A 25,401-nucleotide genomic window follows, 5' to 3' on the forward strand; every position below is an offset into this window, starting at 1 on the left:
GTAGATATAATTAACAGGGTGAAATGCTGACCAGAGGTCAAGACCACACAAAATGAGAAATGAAAGGACCTAAGCTGAATCTGGAATTATGAGGTTGTCTACATCACAAAGAGAATAACTCTATGACAGTGATGGGAACAAAAGCATATACATAAAACATGCTAAAGAATCGTAGAAAACTCTTACTGTAAAGTATAATACAGATCTTAAAGAAAGTGGGTGCTGGCCGGGCACAGTGGCTCACGCCTGTAATCCCAGCACTTTGGGAGGCCAAGGGGGGCGGATCACAAGGTCAGGAATTCGAGACCAGCCTGGCCAACATGGTGAAACCCCGTCTCTACTAAAAATACAAAAATTAGCTGGGCATGGTGGTGTGTGCCTGTAATTGCAGCTACTAGTGAGGCTGAGGCAAGAGAATCGTTTGAACCCGGGGTGGGAGGTTACAGTGAATCAAGATCACACCATTGCACTCCAGCCTGGGCAACAGGGTAAGACTCCGTCTCAAAAAAACAAAAAAAGAATAAGAAAAAAAAAGAAAGTGTGTGCTGAACTGGATCACAATAGATGAGAAGAAAAAGTACAAAACAAAAATAAGAGAATGAAGGCTGGGCATGGTGGCTCACACCTGTAACTCCAGCACTTTGGGAGGCCAAGGCAGGTAGATCACTTGAAGTCAGGAGTTCGAGACCAGCCTGGCCAACATGTTGAAACTCCATCTCTACTAAAAATAGAAAAAAATTAGCCAGGCATGGTGGCACATGCCTGTAATCCTAGTTACTCGGGAGGCTGAGGCAGGAGAATCATTTGAACCTGGGGAGGCAGAGGCTGCAGTGAGCTGAGATTGCACCACTGCACTCCAGCCTGAGTGACAGAGTGAGACTCTGCCTCAAAAAAAAAAAAAAAAAAAAAAGAAAAAAGAAAAAAAAAAGAGAATGATGATAACAGCAGCTAACATAATTAGGCATTTGCTATCCACTATACACTATACACATGCATGTTCTCCTAATCTCACCACAACTCTGTGAGGCAGGTTCTGTATTCACATATATTTTATAAATAAAGGAAATGAAATTGAAAGATAGTAAGAAACTCATACAGCGTTTCATAACTAGATGTGGTAAATTCAGAATTCAAACCCAGGTCTTCACAATCAGATTAGAAACACAAGGAAGGACAGTTGAAGGTTTCTGAAATACTTAGACAAAGTTGTTTTAACCCAGATTCAAGTCTCAATACTAAGAACATATTGCCAGGCAAGCCTCAATAAGCCCAGAGCTAAATGATTTTAGTTTTTCATATTTAAAATAAATAAAGCATCTGAGGGAAATTTACTTATTCATTCACCAATATTTATTGTATAATACCATATATTGTTTGAGGCGTTAGGAATTCACCAGTGAATACCTGAGAGAATGATTCCTGCCACCACAGATACTTATGGCAGGCTAACTAGGTTAGTGGACAGAGCATAATACAGTAAATGAGAAGCCGATGAGTACTAGCGAGAAAAATAATGCAGTAAAGAGGTGTAATGGTTAATATTGAGTGTCAACTTGTTTGGATTGAAGGATGCAAAGTATTGTTCCTGGGTATGTCTTAAGGGTGTTGCCAAAGGAGAAGATTAACATTTGAGTAGGTGGACTAGGAGAGGCAGACCCACTCTCAATCTAGGTGGGCACAATCTAATCAGCTGCTAGCATGGCTAGGATAAAAGTAGGCAGAGGAACATGGAAGGACTAGACTGAGTAAGTCTTCTGGCCTCCATCTTTCTCCCATGCTGGATGCTTCCTGCCCTCAAACATCAGACTCCAAGTTCTTCAGCTTTTGGACTCTTGGACTGCACCAGAGGTTTGCCAGAGGCTCTTGGGCTTCGGTCACAGACTAAAGGCTGCAGTGCCAGCTTCCCTACTTTCGAGGCTTTGGGACTCCCACTGGCTTCCTTACTCCTCAGCTTGCAGATAGCCTATTGTGGGACTTCATCTTGTGATCCTGCGAGTCAAAACTGCTTAATAAACTCCCTTTCATATATACATCTATCCTATTACTCCTGTGCCTCTAGAGAACCCTGACTAATACAAGAGGAAAAGAAGTATTTTGAGCAACTGATTATGCAATTTCAAAGAAGGTGCATTGAGAAGACTTCCACAAAGGACCTATGAAAAAAGACCAGAAAGAAATGAGAGAACAAGCCATTTGAATAACTGGACAAGGCAAGGTACAAGTGAGAAATTCTCAAGAATGTGATTGGCATGTTTAGGAAACAGTATAGAAGCCATATGATTAAAGTTGCCTTAGCCAGGGGGAATGGTAGAAGATGAGGTAAGAAATACCAAGGCTGGGACAAATTATGTAGAGCCTTGTAGACAACTACAAGAATTCTGGACTTTCCTCTGAGGTGGGAAGTCATTGTAGGGTTATAGGTAAAACAGAACATTATGTGACTGAAGTCGTTGGCTGTTGTGTTAAGAATAGACTGTGTTAAATATAACTTGAGATGCTATATCAAATTCTTTCACAAATTTTACATGCATGTGATATAAAACACAAGCAAAATTTTGTACCTTTTGCCATCAGTTAAAAAGAAGAGAGATCAATATAAGTCACAGTTGAAATTTCAAACTTTTTGAGAAACAAGTATTAGCAGCTCAAGGAAATAGCATATTATTCTGATCATGCTGTGTTTTTATTAGTTCTAATAAATTAAAGAATTGCAGAGTTATTTAATATAGCTGACATTCTACTAATTTCAAGGGAACAAGAGTAACAAAAGCTCATAAGAGAATTCATTCAGAGCTCAATTCCACTTATCCTCCCACTCTACAGAGAACACAATTGGTAGCATGTGAGTGATTTTTTCCCTGTAATGGCAGGATTTGATATTACTATTTTGATGGAGATTTGAACTAAATGAACTCAATCCCTTGATTAAATGAGAGTTATTTTATCAAGGAATATGCCTACACACTTCTGGCATTTTAACTTTATCTTAGTTCATAATATAGGAACTATATATTTATTATCATGATGTATTAGAGATTATTCCATTTTCTTCCATATGAGAGCAAGGTCTGGAGGCAAAAAGTTTTTTTTCTTTCACTGCACAGACACACATTGTCATGACCACTAGCTTCTTTCTAAATGTCCCTGATGGATTATATACCCTACAAATGCCAAATATCCCTCTCACCCCAACTCATGGTTAGGTTTTGAAACAAACTGCAATAGTGTTATATTATAAAATCACCTTGTACAATTCCCTAGGTAAGGGATTGCAATTGTCCTTTGAGAGGTGATAACCAGCAGCAAAAACAAACAAAACCTTGCTGATGATGTGCCCCTCTCCAGGGAGAAGACTGAGAAAAATAGTAAGGTTTGCATATTTCACCTTGCCCTTCACTGCCTCCTGTGTTACATTTCTAATTCACTCCCTCAGTGATCTCATCCACTCCTATAGCTTTGTATGTGACCTGCATGCTACTGGCTTCCAAATTTATACCTCCATCCCTGAACTCCTAGCTTATACCCCCAAATGCATGCTTCATATGTCCACTTAGAGGTCAACAGACACTTAGTTATCTTCCCTTCCATAATCTGCTTCTCTTGCAGAATTTCCCTCATCTCTATAAATGGGAACTCTTATCTAATTTTACAGCCTAAGAACCTGGAGTTATTCATGATTCCTCCTATACCCCAAATCCAATCTGTCAGAAACTCTACTTCACTATTTTCAAAATCATCTAGAATCTACTTTTCACCAATGACAATGCTGCTAAGCCTGTCAAGCTACCACTAATTCACACATTAATAATGAGATAATTGAAATAGCTTGTTAACCAGTCACTGGCTTTAATTATATTCCTCACCTCACCATACTACCTGTTTCTCCACATAGCTGCCAGCATAACACTTCTACGGCATCAGTCTGATCATTTCACCCCTTTGTTAATAACTCACTAACAGCTTTCTTAAAATAAAATCCATAATTGTCACACTATGGCTGCAAGGCCATGCATGGTCAAGGCCCTAGTGGCCTCTTTACACCATCTCCCACCTTCACTCTGCCACAGCCACTGCCCTCACATAGCCAAACTCACTTACCCCTCAAGGCCTTGCTGTTTGTGGTCTCTTCCGTCTATAACATGCTTCCTTGAGATATCCACACCTCTAACTAAAGTCACTCAGGCTTCTGCTCAACTCTTATCTCTTCAGAAAGTCCTTCCTAACCACACAAATTGCACACACAAACACACTCATCCTACCACTTCCTGCAGAGCATTCACTACTATCTGATATTACATTATTATTTATGCATATATTGTTACCATCCCCAATGAAAATATATGACAAATAGGGACTAAGAGAAGGATCATCACATTTAACTCAGAGTCTGCAGCAATACTTAGCACACAGTAGGTGTTCAATAAATATCTGTCAGAAAATGAATAAATTATTGCTGAATCAAGGAGACAAAGTATTCTAAGAAAATTTATCAGACAATGGTACAGTCTACCAAAACAAACTCGAAGTCTAAGTTTCTCCAACAAAATCCAAGTCCCTGAAACATCCTAAGACTGAAACATACACTACTGGAATAGTTGCTACCAGGAGGCATTCCCCAGGCTGAAGTGCAGTGGCACGATCTTGGCTCACTGCACCCTCTGCCTCCCCAGTTCATGCAATTCTCATGCCTCAGCCACCCGAATCATCTAATGAGAGTGCAAATAAAAACGTACAAAGTTCTTAAGTATACCCAGCCTATCAGCAGTAAAAGCAATGTTAAGTTTCACCATTAAAAAGCCTCTAATTTTCCATGAATGTCAGTATATTTGGTTAAATCAATGAATCAATAACACATTATTTTGACTGTTAAACATGTAAAGAAAAACTGTGTATGGTTGATATGGTTTGGATTTGAGCCCCCATCCAAATCTCAAGTCAAATTGTAATCCCCAATGTTAGAGGTGAGGCCTGGTGGGAGGTGACTGGATCATGGGGGTGGATTTCCCCCTTTGGTGCTGTTCTTGTGATAAGAGTTCTCAGGAGATCCAGCTGTTCAAAAGTGTGTTGCACCCCCCTCCCACCTTACTCCTTCTCTGGCCATGTAAGAAGTGCCTGTTTCCCCTACACCTTCCACCATGATCATAAGTTTCCTGAGGCTTTCCGAGAATCTGATGTTGCCATGCTTCCTGTGCAGCTTGCAGAACCGTAAGCCAATTAAACTTGTTTTCTTTATAAATTACCCAGTGTCAGGTGTTTCTTTATAGTCCTAGCACTTTGGGAGGCCAAGGCAGGCAGATCCCTTGAGGTCAGGAGTTCAAGACAAGCCTGGCCAATGTGGTGAAACCCCATCTCTACTAAAAATTCAATAAATTTAGCCAAGCATGGCGGCGCACACCTGTAATCCTAGCTACTCGGGTGGCTGAGGCATGAGAATCGCATGAACTGGGGAGGCAGAGGATGCAGTGAGCCAAGATCGTGCCACTGCACTTCAGCCTGGGCAATGAAGTGAAACTGTCTCCAAAAAATAAAAGTAAAAATAAAGTGACAAGAAAAACAATGACTGAATGCTTATCTTAAGAGATGCATACATCTAAGATTTAAAATAGCTAGAAATATACTTATGAAATAATAGTTTATTATTTCAAACAAATGTTCTCACTGTGTAATGAAAGATTTCCAGACAATATTACCAAATAACCGCCTAAAGCACCATGGAACTTGAGGGACCTTGGACAACTGGACAAAGCAGTAGCAGTGGATGAATGGAACTTCTCTTTTCCAGGAAGAGAAGACAGTAGATTCTGCCAATTTCAGACTGACACAACTTATGTAATTGACAGACAAGATCAAAGATGAATTATTAAAGAGAAAAGGAAGTAGTAATTACAAGAAACCAAAATGGGTTCTTGAAAAAATTTATATCAGAGTAACTGTGTGTCTTTTGTTAGGAGATTGAACTCTGGGAAACATGATTGATTTTGTATCTGGACATTTGCAAAGCTTTGAAATATTCAACACCTAAGGAATGCAAGAAAGACCTGGAGATATTTAGTCTGGGAAAATGTTGGTTTGGTGGAGATATCCTTTCAGGTTCTCACCTATCTTGGTCAATGTTTTTTACAAGTGTTTCAATAAGCCATGATTCTTAAATCAAATCACAATTTCCTCAAAATCTTTTATGAAATAAAACCACTAAGTACTAAAACAAGTATTGGATAGAGTACCATGAGTAGTCATACTCAAAACAACATGGCCTTCTGAGTTAAAAATCAGGAAAACGTTCAATCTAAGATGTTGTACTAGACAAACCTACAAGTTAAATGGCAAGATCACTTAGGGTTTAAGTTCTATTCTTTAAAAAAAAAAAAGTGTGAATTATGCACCAAGTTATTGATTTCTTGGTCTACTTTTGAATTAACCCATTTTCACTCATAGAGAAATCATCTACAGATTCATTTTTAACAAAAAAATCAAAAATACTCAACATGATTTTTAAAAACACTGTTTTCATTTTATTGTTCTTGCTATATTTTTTCCATCCTTTCTGTTCATCTCTTCCTTATTTCATACATTCACTTAACATATATGTATATGTTATGTGGCACTATGTGTCAGTAGATGTGCCATGTGCTGGGAATAGAAAGATGAGCACAATACACTCTAGCCTGTCAAAAAGTTCAGAGCATAAATGAAGACTGTGACTTGTAAAATAACACTTATATTCCAGTATAATACAAGCCATTTAGAGATATGCACAGAGTTCTATGGTAACAAAGAGGAAAGATACAGAATTTTGTATAGAATGAAGTGTTAGGGAAAGCTCCCCAAAGCGGCTTCCTCAAAGGGGAAAGAAGGGAAAGGCAGAATATTGACAGGCTTGAGCATGATGCTTTTAGAGCTCAACAAATTGTCTAGCAATGATGACGCGGAGAGAAAAAAGTAAGATAGGAGGTAGAAGGGGAATGGTAGGAACTGCTTCATTTAAAGACGTAATGCCGGGTGGGAAGGACGGGATTATAGATGAGCCTGAGGAAACATTTAGGGGTAACGGGTATGTTCATTATCTTGATTGTTGTAATCATTTCATGGATGGTTTCATATGTCAAAATTAATCAACTGCTATACTTTAAATATATGCCATTTATTGTGTCAGTTTACCTAAATGATACTTTTCTAAAAAGTTTTAATGCTATTCTAAGAATTTTGGGTCAGTGTGAAAGTCTCGGGGAGCAACTGAAGGAATTTAGAGTCAGTGAAACATATTTAGGGGCATTTCATTCTCAATTTTACATCTTTATAAGATCCTCTATTTAATCAAATTAAAGAATTAACCAACTGCTATTTTCCATGCACCTATCATGTACAAAGGACCAATGTGTCCCTAAAATAACACATCTCTATCATTGAGTTATACAGATCTTCTTTATTTTAATTCACTTTTAAAACCAAACTTCAAAGATGCAAGATACAGCAGACGTCATAAATAAAAATAAAAAGACAAGAGGCAGTGAGAAAAACGGCAAATATTTACAAGAGTAGCGCTATAGAATATATAAGGAGCTCTTACAAGCTATAAGGCAATAAAATAGGAAAATAAACAATATTAATAGGCAATTCTAAGAAAAAATATAAACAACCAATAAATACATAACTGCTTCAATCTCATTTAATAACCAGGAAATATGAAATAAGTAAAAAGGTAAGTAAATAATTTTTTTAATAACCAGGAAATATTAAATTTAATAACCAGGAAATACTAAATTCATTTAATAACCAGGAAATATGAAATAAGTAAAAAAGTAAATAAGTAAATAAAAAAATATGAAATAAGTAAAAAAGTAAAAGTCACCAACTAAAAAAGAAAAACAATATTAGTGATTATGCAAGGAAAAGAATCCTCACTTACATTATTCATAAAAGTGTAAGTTTAGCCAGGCACGGTGACTCATGCCTGTAATCCCAGCAGTTTGGGAGGCCGAGATGGGCAGATCACGAGGTCAGGAGATAGAGATCATCCTGGCTAACATGGTGAAACCCCGTCTCTACTAAAAATACAAAAAATTTAGCCGGGCATGGTGGCGGGAGCCTCTAGTCCCAGCTACTCGGGAGGCTGAGGCAGGAGAATGGCGTGAACCCGGGAGGCGGAGCTTCCAGTGAGTCAAGATCGTGCCACTGCACTCCAGCCTGGGCGACAGAGCAAGACTCTGCCTCAAAAAAAAAAAAAGTGTAAGTTCACATGCTTTCTGGAAGGACAATTTGACAGTAACTAGCAAGATTAAAAAGGCTTTTCAATTTAGCAATTCAAAGACTAACTATGATTGTGAGATGATTTACACCTCTTCACTCTCAATTTATTTAATACTCAGAACAATACAATGTAGGTAGGCACTATTATTGTCCCTGTTATAGGCAAAATAACCGTTCCTCAAAGATATCCATGTCCTAATACCCGAAACTTTTGAATGTGTTGCCTTACATAGCAAAAGGGACTTTGCAGATGTCATTAAGGATCTTGAGATGGGGAAGATTATCTTGGATTATCCAGGAAGGCCCTATATAATCACAAGGTCCTTATAAGAGGGAAGCAGGAGGGTCAGAGAAGGGGTTGTGATGACAAAAATAGAAGTCAGAGCAATGCTGAACCATGAGCCAAGGAATGCAAGCAGCTCTCAAAGCTGGAAAAAGCAAGGAAATAAATTTTTCCCCTAGAGCCCTCAGAAGGAATGCACCCAAGCTGAACCATTTTGGACTATTGATCTCCAGAATTGTAAGATCATAAACTTGTGTTGTTTTAAGCCACCAAGTTTGTGGTAATTTGTTATAGCAGCAACAGGAAACTAATATAGTCCTACTTCATAAATAAGAAAACGGAGGTATAAAAAAATGAGTAACTTCCAAAGATCATATAGCTAGGAAGAGGTACAGCTAGAATTTAAACCCAGACAATGTGCAATACTAACGCACTGCCTTCAAATACATACACAAAGATGAATACAGAATTATTTTTTTAAAAACCTGAGGCAAGGAGAGAAACTACAACTAAGTGTCCTTCATTAAGAGAATGATTAAAAGGAAAAATCATAATATGGGCTATGAAATAAAATGCAATAATTTAAAAACAGTACAACATGAAAAAACATATTCAAAATATATGACACAGCCAAAAAGTTTCAGAACAATGGATTTTTTAAAATGTTCACATGAACATGCATACATTGGTAAATACATAGAAATGGAATTAGAAGTCCAACAGATTGTTAAAAATGATCATTTGTATGGAACAAAAAGAGGTAGTGGGATACAGGGGACATCTACATTGTATTCAAGATTTTTATGTTATTTGAATGTTTTACAATAAGAATATATGATGTATTTTAAAGCGAGGGATTTTTAACGCAGGGAGATATGCATGAATTTCCTACAACATTTTTCATTAAAAAGGCCTCGGCTGCACAAAGTTTAAAAGCCCTGCCCTACAGTGACACCAAATGGTGGTAGATCAAAATACAGCACACAAACGACATTTGTTCGATTCAATCTTCCTATAAATGTTTGATTTCTTTGAAGAACAGGAAGCTTAACAGAATTAAATAACGTAGAGACAAACACTCAAAAACCTAGAATTTTTAATCAAAGAAAGTCTAGTACACCAAACTTCAATTGCAAATTTTTAGGCCTCTTTCCAAACTTCAGCTAATCTTCTGATCCCACTGAATATTTACATAAATCATTTCTCACAGTTAAACCATGCCACTGTGAACACAGTGATTTTACCTAATAGCTTATTGATCAAAGAAAGCCTACAAATACAAGAAATGCAGTCATACAACTAAAGTCAGGCTCTACCCCACCGGAATCAACCTTTGCTAAGTAGCTAATATTTTGGAAAGATGGACGAGAAGGTGTTGGTGATAAACAGGGATGGAAAGAATCCAAGAAGAGACACAAGCAATGACTCCAATTAATGACAAAGTATATTTTCATTTGTTAATCTAGTGATAGAAAATTAAGTTGAGTAAAAGAGGAGACTATTGCCTCTCAAATATAAACCAATTTCTCCACAAGAAAATTTTGTCCTGGACTGTCCAGGGAAAAGAATATTTCGAATTAAGCATATCAGTCAGTATTCAGTGTCCTCTGCCCAGAACCTAAACCAACAAAAACAGCATGTAAATGGCCTTATTCATTACAAGCCACTATAAAAAGATGCAGAGATAGACCACCTCTAAAACACCATTTGGCCAGGATCCTTAGTCTTTTAGCATTAAATGAGAGTTTATTGGATTTTTGATGTGTTACTTTTCATATAGCAAACTCTCCTAGAAAACACAGGACATATAAATATATGATCATCTACAAAAAAAAAAGTCAATAATATAATTAAGCTCTAAGGCCTTGAAATCATATAACTGGATTTCAATCCTAATAGGTACAAGCCAACCTACGACCACACGTTACCAGCACTACTTTACCCCACTCATGGATAATCAGCTCTAGAACACCTTGAGAGCTATCCTGACCAAATGAGTGCATGTCCAGTGACAAGAACCACAAGGAGATCAGTTCAAGAAGGTAACTTTTAAGTTTCTGAATTACTATATAAGTGACAGATGAACAAGAACTGAGTACCACAAAAAGTATCCACATCTATACATATACATTTACGACTCTTAATTAGAAAGAGGTAATATCAACATTAAATAATTTTGCTTCCAATTTCAACAGAGACATAAATATGAACATGAAAGTCTATATTACAGAAAATGTGAAAAAATAGGCACATCACATGGTTGTTAGAAGTTTCAAGGATATACAATTTAATAGAAATTGACATAATTCCCATAGTAAATTTGTATACCATACTCTACAGGATATAGAGCCCTGGAAAACTGTATCTAAGTGATACAATGATAAAAGTAAGACATATGGCCGGGCACAGTGGCTCACACCTGTAATCCCAGCACTTTGGGAGATCGAGGTGGGCAGATCACAAGGTCAAGAGATCAAGACCATCCTGGCCAACATAGTGAAACCCCATGTCTACTAAAAATACAAAAAATTGGCTGGGCTTGGTGGTGTGCACCTGTAGTTCCAGCTACTAAGGTAGCTGAGGCAGGAGAATCGCTGGAACCCAGGAGGCGGTTGCAGTGAGCCGAGATCGTGCCACCGTACTCCAGCCTGGTGACAGAGCTAGACTCCATCTCAAAAAAAAAAAAAGAGTAAGACATTTCCAGTATACAAACTATTTCTGATACACGCTAATTGACCTTAATTGACATTGGTTACTAATATTTTAGATGTGTTACTTTTACACCCTGCGTTTCTATCAAAGAGAAAATAACATAAACATCAATGTCCCGGTGGAGCTACACCTTATGTTTTTTAACTAATTCTTATGGAGAACTAAAGTTGATTATATAATGCAAGCAACTTGACTGAATTTAATCTACTGTCTCAAGTTTGAGTATCAGTTTAAATAAAACACAACCTTTTGGAAAAATTTGTAATTAATATGAATCAAATTAATGAATTCACATAACTGGATAAAAGAAAACTTAAACTTAGTGGCAAGTAAAAACCGTAGAATTTTAACTAATTTTTGTTCAAATGAAAATGCTAGAAATCACAACATCAGTCTACGAAACCTAAAGATGAAAGAGTTAAGAGCTAATTTTTCTACAGTGAAAAACAAATGAAAGTCAAGCTCTGGTCCTATTTGGAGCTGGGAAAGCACTAACGCTATCCCAAACTCTTGACTTTTTCTTATATCTAACTGTGTGATGATTTTTCAGGTAAAGATTATTAGTACATTTCTAATGTACTTTAAATCTAGGCTAAATCAAGAAGTAAACATGTTTTTAAGGCAAGGATGTCTTATAGAAATCTGGAGTTTTATTCACTTCAAGTTAATTGCCCATTTTTGATACAAACACTTCAAAAAGTTTGTTACTTTAAAAATGAAACATTATTATGGAAGTCTTACAGAAATACACTTGGTAATTATAACCAATTTCTTAAAATCATCAAATTACTGTATTATTGATAATGTTGATAAACTGAAAACACATCATTCTTTAGTAAGTTAGCAAAAGTTTTTAATCTAGAAAGGAGTACAGAAAATTTCAGACATTCCAGACTGTCTAACATTCTTTGTCTGGTATTTTTTTTTTTTTTTTTTTTTTTTTTGGTTAATTATCAAGGACTGTTTGGAAATTTAAGCAGGTTTCTCACTTCTTCTTGGAGAGCAGAAGTTGAGAAGTAGTAGCAGCCAGATTGGAAATGGTGAAAAACAGAAATGGAAAAAGGTAAAATCTAAGAACATTACTATTTGACAAAAAAAAAACCAAAAATATTTCATTTTGTTCCTCAACTTTCATTCTGATTTTTCCACCAATACAATTACCTTTTAAAATATTAGTACCACAGAAACCAGAACTGAAAACAATTTGTTCAAGAGTATATTGTCATAATCAATAGATGACTAAGGCATTATTCATACTGTCTACAGAGGATGTTTTTCAACAGCATTATTCCTTCCAAATTATATTCCATTGGCACTCAGGTATGACCCAGCATGGAATGTGTACATTCCAGATTAAGTTTGAGTTGACATGTCCTGAAAGGGAAGTGGTCCATCACCATCTTAAAATCAAAACTATTACCTCTAGCATTGGTATCTGGGAATCCATTTGTTTTAACTGCTGATCCCTAAAAGTACACTTTTTGTAAATCAAAGCTCTTTGATGTGAATTCTTAATTTTTAACAAGGCATAACTTGCTATTTTAAGTAAAATGAAAATATCTGCAAATTTGAGCAGTCTTCTTGAATCACTAGAACACAGAAATAGTTTTAAATCTTTACTATAATGATAGGCAACATAAAAAGCTACTTGTTAGACATTTTCATATAACCTTGCATGGTATCAGATTTAATGTACGTGGAAAATATTTCAAAAATGTAATTTTACATATTATTTTAATTCAAGTGTCAAAACATAGGTAAAAACAAACACTCTAAATAGTCCATGGTTAAAAATGTAATGCAAATTCTCCCTTATTCACCTATTCTCTTATGGAAGACATGGCAAATAGAGTATCAACTAGACAAACTGACCAGATAATAGAAAAGCAAGCAAGCAAGGAAATACAGAAAAGAGAAAGGAGACAGAAAAAGGGCAGGCAGGGAAGAGAATACCCTGAAGAATTGGATTAAAAAGTAAAAACATTTTTTGTTTTCTTAAAGACAATGAATTTAAAAGTTTTAGAATAGGCCAGGTGGGGTGGCTTACACCTGTAATCCCAGAACTTTGGGAGGCGGAGGCAGGCGGATCACCTGAGGTCAGGAGTTCGAGACCAGCCTGGCCAACATGGTGAAACCCTATCTCTACTAAAAATACAAAAAAATAGCTGTGTAGTGTTGGCCACCTGTAATCCCAGCTACTCAGGAGGCTGAGGCAGGAGAATCGCTTGAACCTGGGAGGCGCAGGTTTTGGTGAGTCGAGATTGCACCACTTGCACTCGAGCCTGGGCGACAGAGCAAAATTCTGTCTCAAGTATTTAAAAAAAAAAAAAAAAAAGTTTTAGAATAAAAATTATAAGACTGTGAACAAGGAAAATCATGCTTTTTCCTTTTGTGTTTATTTGGAGGTTTTTTGTTTTTTTTTTTAACTTTGGTGGTAGCGAGGAGTGGAATGCGTTTATGAAGAGATAGGAAGGAATGTAAAAGCAAATGTCTACAACATGCCAAATATGAGGTGCAGGCACAGCTATTAAGTAAATCAACCTGAATTTTTAAAATTCTGTCAAACAAAATTCCATCCTGGCCCCGGAGATTATTAATATAACTGAAGATGAAAGGGAAAAAATAAACAATCTTATTAGAGAAACAACACTGTAGTATTGTTATAATGACAATGTGTAACCAACCTAAAAATAATAATTTAATGGTAAGAGAAAAGAGCACAGAAAAGCAACCTTGATAAAAATCTTAAAATTTTAAGTTGTAATACAACTAATATATGCTATTGGAAATTCTTTTCACCTCTTTAGACCCCAGCTTCTATAAAATAAAAGGCTGAAGCAAGATGATTATCAAGGTACCTCAAAGATTTTCTAAAATGAATTCATTTTTCATCCTCATTGCCAAGAAAGATACTATATTTATAATTTCAGTCTAAACTATGAGATGAATTCAAGTAAGTGATCAGAACAAGAAACCGAAGCTACTCTTGCAATATGTTGGAATACACAGCTCTAGAATAAATCACAAATATACCTCTATTCATAAGAAGTAGTTTTTACTTTACATTTTAACATTAAATAGAGACCAAAAAAATTATACATACACTTTTCAAAAGCCCCTTGGACTTCACTTAATGCCAGAGTTTCAATATATATTTTAAATCAAGATAATTTCACATGAATATCCTTAAGTTAAAAAAAGTAAGATGGATATTAAATGTATGTGATTACTCACATGCTTTTTTACATTTAACGATATAAAAACAGTTGACAGGTTCTCTTGTTTGGCACGGTATAAAAATCCTCTCTGAGACTCGGTACTTACCACAACAACAAACTGCTCAGGTTCACATAAGTTGTTATATTCACTCTTGAACTGAGACAACGAATTTAATTGCTCTTGATCAGGAAGATGCTTTATTAAGTTCTAAAAATTAAAACCAGAAGGAAAGATCTTCACTAAATGTACTTCTTGAATTTTAAAAATATAATTTAAAAACTACTGAAAGAAAACCAGTGAAGTTAATCTTCAGTTTTATTTCTAGGTAACCTCCCTCCTAATAAGCCTTAAGCAAAATTCCCTGCATCTTGAAAACAGTCAATTTTCCATTTCTCTATCCCAGAGTTATTATATATTCAAATCAAGCACTACTGAAACTGAATGTTTATTTGATTAGCTATATAATTGAGAAAGAGAACTCAACCTATACCAAAGGAACAGCTTTCTCACCTGGATGAATGTGATCCATTACATTTCAGCTGTAAGGAATTAAATGTCAGAAATTTCAGGCAAAGCCAAACATATTTTAACACTTCACTCAGGGGGATAAAAGAAATCATCATATTGCTACAAAAAGGCATGGGAAGGGACAGAATAGAAATCAAGAGAATTTTAATGGCAGTGCTTGCAAGATTTACCAATAGGATTACAGTTTTAATAATAAAAACTGAAGATGTCTCTAAAACAAAGTAACTTTTCTGATGTGAAAGAAAATTTTAAAAGGTGTTGAAGACACATGATGATTGATATACCTTGCAGATAAAAGGCATGTAGAGGTCCTTTAGAAACTTAAGTAAGCCACACACTTAAACAACAGAACTACTTGAAGAAAGATTAAAGAAATACACAAGACTATGTCTTCCTGATAGAACTTAAATGATTAAACAATCCCTTGGACAAAGTCTATATTGATCCTCTGTATCAAAATACAATCAACTATAATAGTGTTATAAGAAGTTAGTGCATTGATATTAAAATTAAAATAAGAGTGGTTGGTGCTCACAATTCCAAATTACAGCATAAGTAAATTCTGTACAAGCCCAAAGTTGAATACAAACTATAATTAAGCCTAGATCATGCTATATATATTTATGGGGGGAAATTCCCCAAAGGTGTTATTAGTTAAAAATACTGTTAGAAAATGTTATACATCAAAATCAATTAGATCAAAGAATAAGTTATTGACTCACTGTGTACCTTTGGACAAAAACTTGGTTAACTGGCCAAAAACAAAACAACAAAAAAGCGGCATTTTAAGATCATCCCTAGACAAAGTATTCACTATTAATACTATCAAATTGAATAAAAATAAAAGTATATGATTTCCCCACATAAATAGAAATTTCTCTTAGTGGAATTGCTTGAGACCAAAAGACATGGTTATTTATATTTTCTTTTTACCCATTCTAGTTGACAGCTGGATTGTTAGATTTTATTATTTCAGGCCTCTGAATTTCTTTAGCATCCTTTTAGATGACAATCAAATCCCCCTGAATATCTCATATATAATCAGATTTTCATCTTTCATCTGAATTTTTTAATTTTTTCACTTCATTAATTTTACATTCTAACATAAAAATACTATTGTGATTTTTAAGTGCATGGTCCCAACCTCTCTTTGTCTCTCCCCTTACAAATTACCCATACCCTTCGCAAATCTTAAGCTCCTGTTCAGCTAAATTCTGCACACATATGCACACATGCCCAGCTTCCCTCACAGCCCACAGTATTATTACTGCCAAAAAAATTGCCCTTCACTACATTTTTCATGCAACTCCTCTGCTCTATTCTACATCTATACCTATTCAACCTTTACATACCCTTGCCTCAACACATACACTCACAAAGCATACTCCTTCAACATCTTCTACAGGTCTAAACCAATCTTAAAACTTTGCTTACCTTGCTTTACAATTATGTATGTAAATGTCATTTCCCTTGTCAAATTATAAATTCCAAGAAGGTCAAGTCTAATTCTTATTGAGCCTAATATACAGCTGGGCACGGTGGCTCACGCCTATAATCCAGCACTTTGAGAGGCCGAGGCGGGCAGATCACTTGAGGTCAAGAGTTCAAGACCAGCTGGCCAACATGGTGAAACCCCATTTCTACTAAAAATACAAAAATTAGCTGGGCGTGGTGGCGGGCGCCTGAAATCCCAGCTACTCAGGTGGCTGAGGCAGAAGAATAGCTTGAACCCGGGAGGCAGAGGTTGCAGTAAGTTGAGATTGCACCATTGCACTCCAGCCTGGTTGACAGAGTCTCACTCTGTCTCAAAAAGAAACAAAAGTAATAAAAAATAAAAATTATTGAGCCTAATACAATGCCCTGGACATGTTGCATAAAATAAAGTATTTGCAAAATGAATTAATAAATGACTGATGTGACAAACAAAGGTAAATGGGTAAAAAATGATGTGGCAAAGTGGCATGAAAAATGGCAAAACAATGACATACTGCTGACCTGGACATATATATAAATAAGTAACTTAATATGTCAAAATATAACTATCACAGTGAACACAGAGAACCAAAATCATGATTATTACAACATAAAGCTCTGTTTCCATGCCCTGGTCAAAACAGGAATTCTTCACATTAAAATGAGGAATATACTTTTAAAATTAAGAGTTCAAATAGCAAGAAATTCTTATTTTTTAATGAATATATTAAAACCCTATATAAGTTCAAAATAAATTTTTACATTTTAGAAATACCCAAGGCTGGTTTTATATTTAGAAAGTATGATAGGCACAATAATGACATCCATTCCTAAAGATGTACATGACTAATCCCCAAAACCCATGAAAATATTAAGTTACATGGCAAAGGGAATTTAGGTTATAGATGGAATTAAAGTTGCTATCAGCTGACCTTAGCATGGTTATCCTGAATTATTTGGATGTACCCAATGTAATCAAAAAGTAATTAAAAGTGGAAGAAAAAAACAATAGAGCTGGAGGGAGATGTGACTATGAGACAAAGGAATCGAGGAATGCAAGATTGCTGGCTTGGAAGATGAAGGAATGGTTCTACAAGCCATAGAGTATGAGCAACCATGAAAAGCTGGAAATACAAACGGATTCTTCCCTAGAGCCTACGAAAAGAAACACAGGCCATTCTTCCAATACTTTGATGTTAGCATAGTAAGACCAATACCAGACTTATGTTTTACAGGAATGTAAGATAATAAATTTGTATTATTTTAAGCAAATAAGTTTTTGGTGAATTGTTACAGTACAAATAAAAAACTAATACGTTACAAAATATATGGAGCTGAATGTACTTTGGACACGAATTTTAAAAAGCAAATCATCTCTTTTCTATTATATAACAAAACCACGTGTTCATTTAAAACATTCATGTAATCAAGCTAAAAGCTACTCTGTAAATATTTAACCAATTCATTATAAGAAATACAAATAAGTATTAAGTAGAAAAATTTTATTTAAGGAAGGTGGAATCTATTCCTAGCAAGAAGGCACACACATAATCAACATGAACGAAGATGAAAATCCATTAAAAAGAAACTGAAAGAGAAAAAAATGCTTAAATAAGAGTAGCTGAATCAGGTAGTTTATGAGTCTCAGCGACTCACAGCACAAATCGCTAGTGAAATTATATGACCACTACATTTAGAAGACAAGATAGGACAGGCAAAACTTAGAACAACTTCCAAAGATATCATTTATTGATTAGTTAAAATGTTCAAAATAATTTTAATTGCTTGTTGGCACTAATAAATATTTGGTTTCTTTTTATTGCTAAGTAATCATTTTCCTAAATATATCCGCTATCAGAACAAAAGATGGTAAGCTGAAGATAATCTTTCACTATATAATTTGTGTTTTGATTCTCCAACTTTAAATTTTATCAAGATAAACATTATTGATTTCTTAAGTGGAACTCAGCAATAACTTCGACATGATGCTAGTATTCACTTGAAAATACTATGAATAAAAACCATTAACAAAAATCTTCTAGCCTTCTGAATAAATTCAGAATACTATGTAAACAATCTCTAATACTCATAGGAGCCCAAATGACTCAAAGAAGAATTGTTAGTAAAGGTAACTGTAAATGAAAACTCCCTCAATCTTCTAAACCACATAATAATATCTTCATAAGCCAAAGAAAAACACATTCTAAAAGGGCTATAGAAACAAATTTTAAGTAACATTAATAATCTAAAGTATAACAAAAACAAAAATGTAAAATTAAACAATTTGCTTTTCAGAAGCAATAACTTAAAATACTTAAAATGTAATCATTTGATAGCATTATATTTCATGTGCAGTTAAGAGAAGATGCAGCTTTCTCTCCTGGCAATGCGGAAGTTATGCTAAAACTAATTATGCAGCAATGATTTTCCAGTTGAATGATTTGGGTGAAGAATTTTGCTTCACTTACAGATTTCTATTTAATGAGAAGCTTGCAGTGAAATATTGAAATTTAAGCTGTGCCTGTTTGTTTACCTGAATCATAGACTCTGCCAACCGTGTTTCATCTACTTCCAATATCATCATTCTGATTTCCTCATATGGCACCCGAAAAGAGCTCAGGAAGATTGCTAAGAGGGAGAAAGAGAGAAAGGCTTATAATGAATAAGGTTAAAAAAAGTATTTCAGATGTAGTTCTATTTATAAAATCAAAAATAAATTCATAAAACAAGAGAATTCAAATATTTAATGTAATTATTATGGGGGAAACCTTCATTACCACATTTTATACTCTTCTCTAGTTTTATAACTAGTGTTTAAACAACAGTCCTGGGTTATTGCACTGGATCCAAGGTTGATTTTTAAATGCTCAGTTATTTATCTACCATAGAAATGATGTCAATTTTCATGTGATAACAAAAAATGAAATAAGGTACACTATAAAAACATCACATTGTAATGAAAATAATGAGAAAACCACAGTATATGCATGTAATATTTGTCTAAACATATGTGTTATTTGCTTGTATCTCTTCTAGCCTTAGGAAAGAGTTCAGGAAAAAGTATTTTAAGAAAACTGCTAAGCAGTACATTAACACTTTTACAAGTAATAGTAGCACTTCACTATTCAGAAACATTGTAAACAGTATGCTAGAAAAATCTTCACATGTAACCAAAGCTTAAAATATCCAGTTTTAGAAAACAAATTCTCACTGAAAATTATCCAAATGTACTAGATAGTATGTTATTACTGAGAATTCTAAACATTATTTACATCTTTCTTGATGCCTCTTATATCAACTAGTATAATGATGTTCTCAAAAGTTATTGAAGTAGAAGGATATTTTCACAGCAACAGATACTATGCTTTTGCTAGTTCACCCCTTATTGTACTATTATGTTTTTACATTCAAGATGTCACTTCTTAACCATACTCAGCACCTGCAAATCAATAGCCTATTATTTTTCTTTTTATTTAATGAATTTCTATGTCATCTGGTATGTGTATTTCTAGATAAAGAAACTATGTTCAGCACCTCATATCTGTGAGTTTCACATTCACAAATCTGACCAACTGTGGATCAAATTCAATCTACAGTAGGTTGAATCTAAAGATACAGAAACCATGGATATAAAAGCAGAATATAAGGAACTTGAACATCTGTGGATTTTGGTATTCATCAGGGGTCCTGGAACAAATCCCTCTGATATCAAAGGATGACTATTTTTTATAAAACTCAGGAAACAGGATCTGCTTCTTTTCTTTATTGAGGTTGTATTCCTGATTTGTGAGAATATCATGTATCACCTACAGATTAACAAGGGCACCATCTGTGTTCATATCAGGAACACACACAGTTCTGAACCCAAGAAGTCTTAAATATGAAATCATTACAATAAAACTCACAGATATCTATAATCCTTAATATCCCAAGAACAAGATGAAATATATAAATGGTATAAGAGTAAATAGAGATTTGGCCAGGCGCGGTGGCTCACGCCTGTAATCCCAGCACTTTGGGAGGCAGAGGCAGGCAGATCACGATGTCAGCAGATCGAGACCATCTTAGCTAACACGGGGAAACTCCGTCTCTACTAAAAATACAAAAAAATTAGCCAGGTATGGTGGCATGTGCCTGTAGTCCCAGCTACTCGGGAGGCTGAGGCAGGAGTACCGCTTGAACCTAAGAGGCAGAGGTTGCAGTGAGCCAAGATTGCACCACTGCACTCCAGCCTGGGCGACAGAGTAAGACTCTGTCTCAAAAAAAAAAAAAAAAAAAGTAAGTAGAGATTTATAAAATTACAAAAGATAACTCCATAGTAGACAACAGAACATGCAAAAAATATAATCACTGAAGATGGTGAAGTAGGGCTCTCCAGTAATTCTCCACCCTCACAGAAACATGAATTTGAACTAGTCACATGTGAAAGAAAATACCTTCAAAAGAAAGAAAACAAGTGAAAAATCACAGTACCTGCTATAGACTAATACTAAAAAAGATACATTGATTATGTAAAGAATGTTTTACATCACCCATATCAATCACCTGTCCCCCAACATCAGGCAGCACAGAGAAAAAAAAAGAGAGAGAGAGAGAGAGATACTGTCCACTTGAAAAAAAGAGAGAGAAGTGAACATAGAAATTTCTCTTTGCCCCTAACAACAAATCTACCAGCATAAAATGCTCATGGACTCTGATTCCTGACCGGTATCTGCAATCTAAGCATCTAGACTGACACTGGTACCAGAGAGGAATCCAACGGTCCTTTGAGAAAGACTTGAGTTCTGGCCTATATCACTGACAGATGACTGCAGCGACCTTCGTTTACAGAAAATACTCAGTGGCAAACAGGCAACAGAAGCCGTGGGCTTCAGGAACCACCCAGGACTGCAAAAACATTAAAAACCACGAAAACGAGCCTGATGCTGGGCCAGCTGTGGGAGCCAAAAATTTCCAGCCTGGGCTGCACCACCCAAAGCACTTCGAGGCTTAGGGCACTCCCTAGCACTGCACCAACAACAGCAATTCATACCAGATGGTCTACTCAAAAACCCTAGACAGACTAACTGTTGAAAGATGACCTAAAATAAAGTCACACTGAGAAGAATGGAATAAATATCTACTTCTTCAACGTGCAGACAGCAACACTTGACCACAATGCAAAAAGACAATCAGGGAAACATGACATCACCAAAGGGACAAAATCAGCTGCCAGTGATGTACACTAGAGATGGACATGTATGAACCATCTGGCAAGGAATTCAAAACTGTGGTTCAAGACAGTTCAGTGAACTTCAAGAAAATACAAAAAAAATCAGTATTTTTTTAACAAAGAAAATAGTTTTTAAAAATTAAACAGAAATACTAAAATATGCAAGGTACAAAATGAGAAATTCAGTAGAGAGCATCAACTGTAGAACTGATCAAGCAGAAGAAAAAATCTGTAAACTTAAAGACAATTTATTTAAAAATATACAGTAAGAGAATAAGAAAAATGAATGAAAAGGAATGAAGAAAATGTGAAATTTATGGGACAGCATTAAAGAGCAAAAACATGTCATTGAGGTTTGAGAGAGTAGATAACATTGTAGAAAACTTATTTTAATAAGTAATAGCAGAAAACTTTGCAAACCTGCAAAAAGATATAAATATCCAGATACGGGAAGGTAAAAGGTGTCTAGTATGACTGAATCCAATACTACACCATGACATTATAATCAAACTGTCAAAGATCAAAGACAAAGAGGGGATTCAGAAAGCAACAAGAAAAAATAATAAAATAGCATACAAGAGAGTGCCAGTATACCTAACAGCAGACTTCTCAACAGAAACCTTACATGCCAGGAGAAAATATGATGACATATTCAAAGTGCTGAAGAAAAACAACTTCTAAGAATACTGTACCATAAAAAATTATTTTTCAGAAATCAAGGATAGAGTTTCCCAGACAAACAGAAGCTAAGGAAGTTCACAATCAACAGCTCTGTCTTATAAAAATTGCTAAATGAAATTCTGCCAGTTGAAAGAAAAGGATGATAATGAGAAACATAAAAACATCTGAAAGTATAACTCACCAGTAAAAGTAAGTACACAGTCAAATTCTGAATATTCTAATAATGTAATGGTGGTATGTAAATCACTTGTATCTTTAAAAGGGAGAACAGAGGACAAAACTATTAAAATTAACAGTAACTACAATAAATTGTTAAGGAATATTCAATATGGAAAGATGTGAGTTGTGACATCAAAAATTCAAAATTGAAGGAAAGAGTAAAATTAACATGTAGTTTTACTTTTTATAAGTGATCAAATTTATCAGTTTCAAATAAACTGTTTTAACTATAAAAAGTCTTTTAGTTAGCCTCATAACCACAAAGCAAAAATCTATACTAAATGTACTACAAATCAAAAGCAAAAAAATCAAAACATACTATTAGAGAATAATCACTTATCCAGAAAGGAAAACTGTAATAGAGGAAGAAAGTAAAAAGGATCTACAAAACAACTAGAAAACAATCAACAAAATGGTAGTTATAAGTCCTTCACTATCAATAATTATCTAGAATCTAAATGGACTGAATTCTCAAATTAAAAGACAGAGTGGCTGAATGAAAACAAAACAAAACTACAACTATACGCTGACTACTGAAGACTAACTTCACCAGTAAAGACACATATAAACCAAGTGTAAAGGTAGAAAAAGATATTCCATGCACATGAAAACCGAAAGAGAATAAGAGTAGCTATATTTACATCAGATAAAATATACTTTAAGCCAAAAATGTAAAAGGAGACAAAGAAGGATATTACATAATAAAGTGATCAATTCAGCAAAAGGATGTAACACTTGTAAACATATGTGTGTGTGTGTGTGTGTGTGTGTGTGTGTGTGTGTGTGTATAATTTGTATCCAACACCAAAGCATCTAAATATACAAAGCAAATAGATCTACAGGGAGACATACATTGCAATACAATAATATTAGGAGACTTCAATGCCTCATTTCCAGCAATAAAACAGTCATCTAGACAGAAAATCAACAAACATGAAATAGAAAATGAACTCTAGGCCAAAAGGACCTAACAGATATTTACAGAACATTTCATATAACAAAATCAAAATAAACATCCTTCTCTCAACTGCACATGGAACATTCTCCAGGACAGATCATATGTTATGCCACAAAACAAGTCTTAACAAATTTAAGGAGACTAGAATCATATCAAGTATATTTTCTGACCACAATGGAATAAAACTAGAAATCAGTAACAGAAGAAAATTCAAAAACTTTTCAAATACATGAAAACTAAACAACACGCTTCTAAATAACCAATGAGTCAATGAAGAAATTAAAAGTCTTCAATTTAAAATTTTATTTAGAAAATTGAAAAGGGAAACACAACATGCCAAAATTTATGGGATATAGCAAAATCAGATCTAAGTGAGAAGTTCACAGAAATAAATGTCTACACTAAAAAAAAAAAAAAAAAGCTCAAACAACCTAACATTACACCTGGAGGAATTAGAAAAACAAGACAAACTCAACCCAAAATTAGTAGAAGCAAGAAAATATTAAAGATCCAAGCAGAAATAAATGAAATGGAGACTAGAAAACACCAAAAACAAAACAACAACAACAAAAAAAAAAAAAAAAAAGAAAAAGAAAGAAAGAACAACCAAAAAGTTGATTTTTGGAAAAAATAAACAAAATAATCAAATGTTTATTTAGACTAAGAAAACTCAAATAAATGTAGTCATAAATGAAAAGATATTACAACCGATACCACAAAAATAAAAAGGATTGTATGAGACCATTTTGAATAATTTCTTATATATCAATAAATTGGATAACCTAGAAAAAAAATGGATAAAATCCTAGAAACTTACAACTTACCAAGATTGAATTATAAAACAATAGAATACCTGAATAAACCAATAACCAGTAAGGAAACTGAAATTAGTAATAAGTAGTTTCCCACCAAAGAAAAGCTGAGGATCTAATATATTTGCTGCTTAATTCTATCAAACATGTAAGTAAAAACTATTACCAATTCTTATCAAACTATTCAAAAAATATCAAAGAGTAGAGAATACTGCCAAACTCACTCCACAAAGCTGGCATTCCCCTGAGACCAAAACTTGCAAGAATACGACAAAAGAAAGCTACTTGTCAATAACCCTGAAGCAAAAATTCTCAATAAACTGAATTCAACACATGATAAAGATCATTCACCATGATCAAATGGGATTCATTCCAGAGATGCAAGGATGGTTCAAAATATGCAAATCAGTAAATGTGACACATCCTATTAACAGTATAGAAGATAAAACCATATAATCATTTCAATAGATAGAAAAATAACTTGACAGAATTCATCATTCTTTTTTTTTTTTTTAAATTATACTTTAGGTTTTAGGGTACATGTGCACAATGTGCAGGTTTGTTACATATGTATCCATGTGCCATGTTGATTTCCTGCACCCATTAACTCGTCATTTAGCATTAGGTATATCTCCTAATGCTGTCCCTCCCACCTCCCCCAACCCCACAACAGTCCCTGGAGTGTGATGTTCCCCTTCCTGTGTCCATGAGTTCTCATTGTTCAATTCCCACCTATGAGTGAGAACATGCGGTGTTTGGTTTTTTGTCCTTGCGATAGTTTACTGAGAATGATGGTTTCCAATTTTATCCATGTCCCTACAAAGGACATGAACTCATCATTTCTTATGGCTGCATAGTATTCCATGGTGTATATGTGCCACATTTTCTTAATCCAGTCTATCGTTGTTGGACATTTGGGTTGGTTCCAAGTCTTTGCTATTGTGAATAGTGCAGCAATAAACATACGTGTGCATGTGTCTTTATAGCAGCATGATTTATAATCCTTTGGGTATATACCCAGTAATGGGACAGCTGGGTCAAATGGTATTTCTAGTTC

General features: G+C 34.8%; 1 protein-coding gene across 8 annotated transcripts in view; it reads right to left on the minus strand.

Moving 5' to 3' along the window:
* The window catches only part of DIAPH3 (diaphanous related formin 3), a 502,965-nt gene that overhangs the window by 234,358 nt on the left and 243,206 nt on the right, over nucleotides 1-25,401 (minus strand). For all 8 annotated transcript variants that reach the window (XM_032150983.2, XM_058437956.1, XM_058437951.1 and 5 more), the window contains 2 exons: nucleotides 18,996-19,090; nucleotides 14,567-14,668 (listed from right to left, as the gene is read on the minus strand). In XM_032150983.2, the coding sequence (XP_032006874.1) occupies nucleotides 14,567-14,668; nucleotides 18,996-19,090 (197 nt within the window). The remainder of the gene's footprint in view (nucleotides 1-14,566; nucleotides 14,669-18,995; nucleotides 19,091-25,401) is intronic.

The sequence above is a fragment of the Hylobates moloch genome, unplaced genomic scaffold (genome assembly GCF_009828535.3).
Source record: "Hylobates moloch isolate HMO894 unplaced genomic scaffold, HMol_V3 SCAFFOLD_4, whole genome shotgun sequence".
Classification (NCBI taxonomy): Eukaryota; Metazoa; Chordata; class Mammalia; order Primates; family Hylobatidae; genus Hylobates; species Hylobates moloch.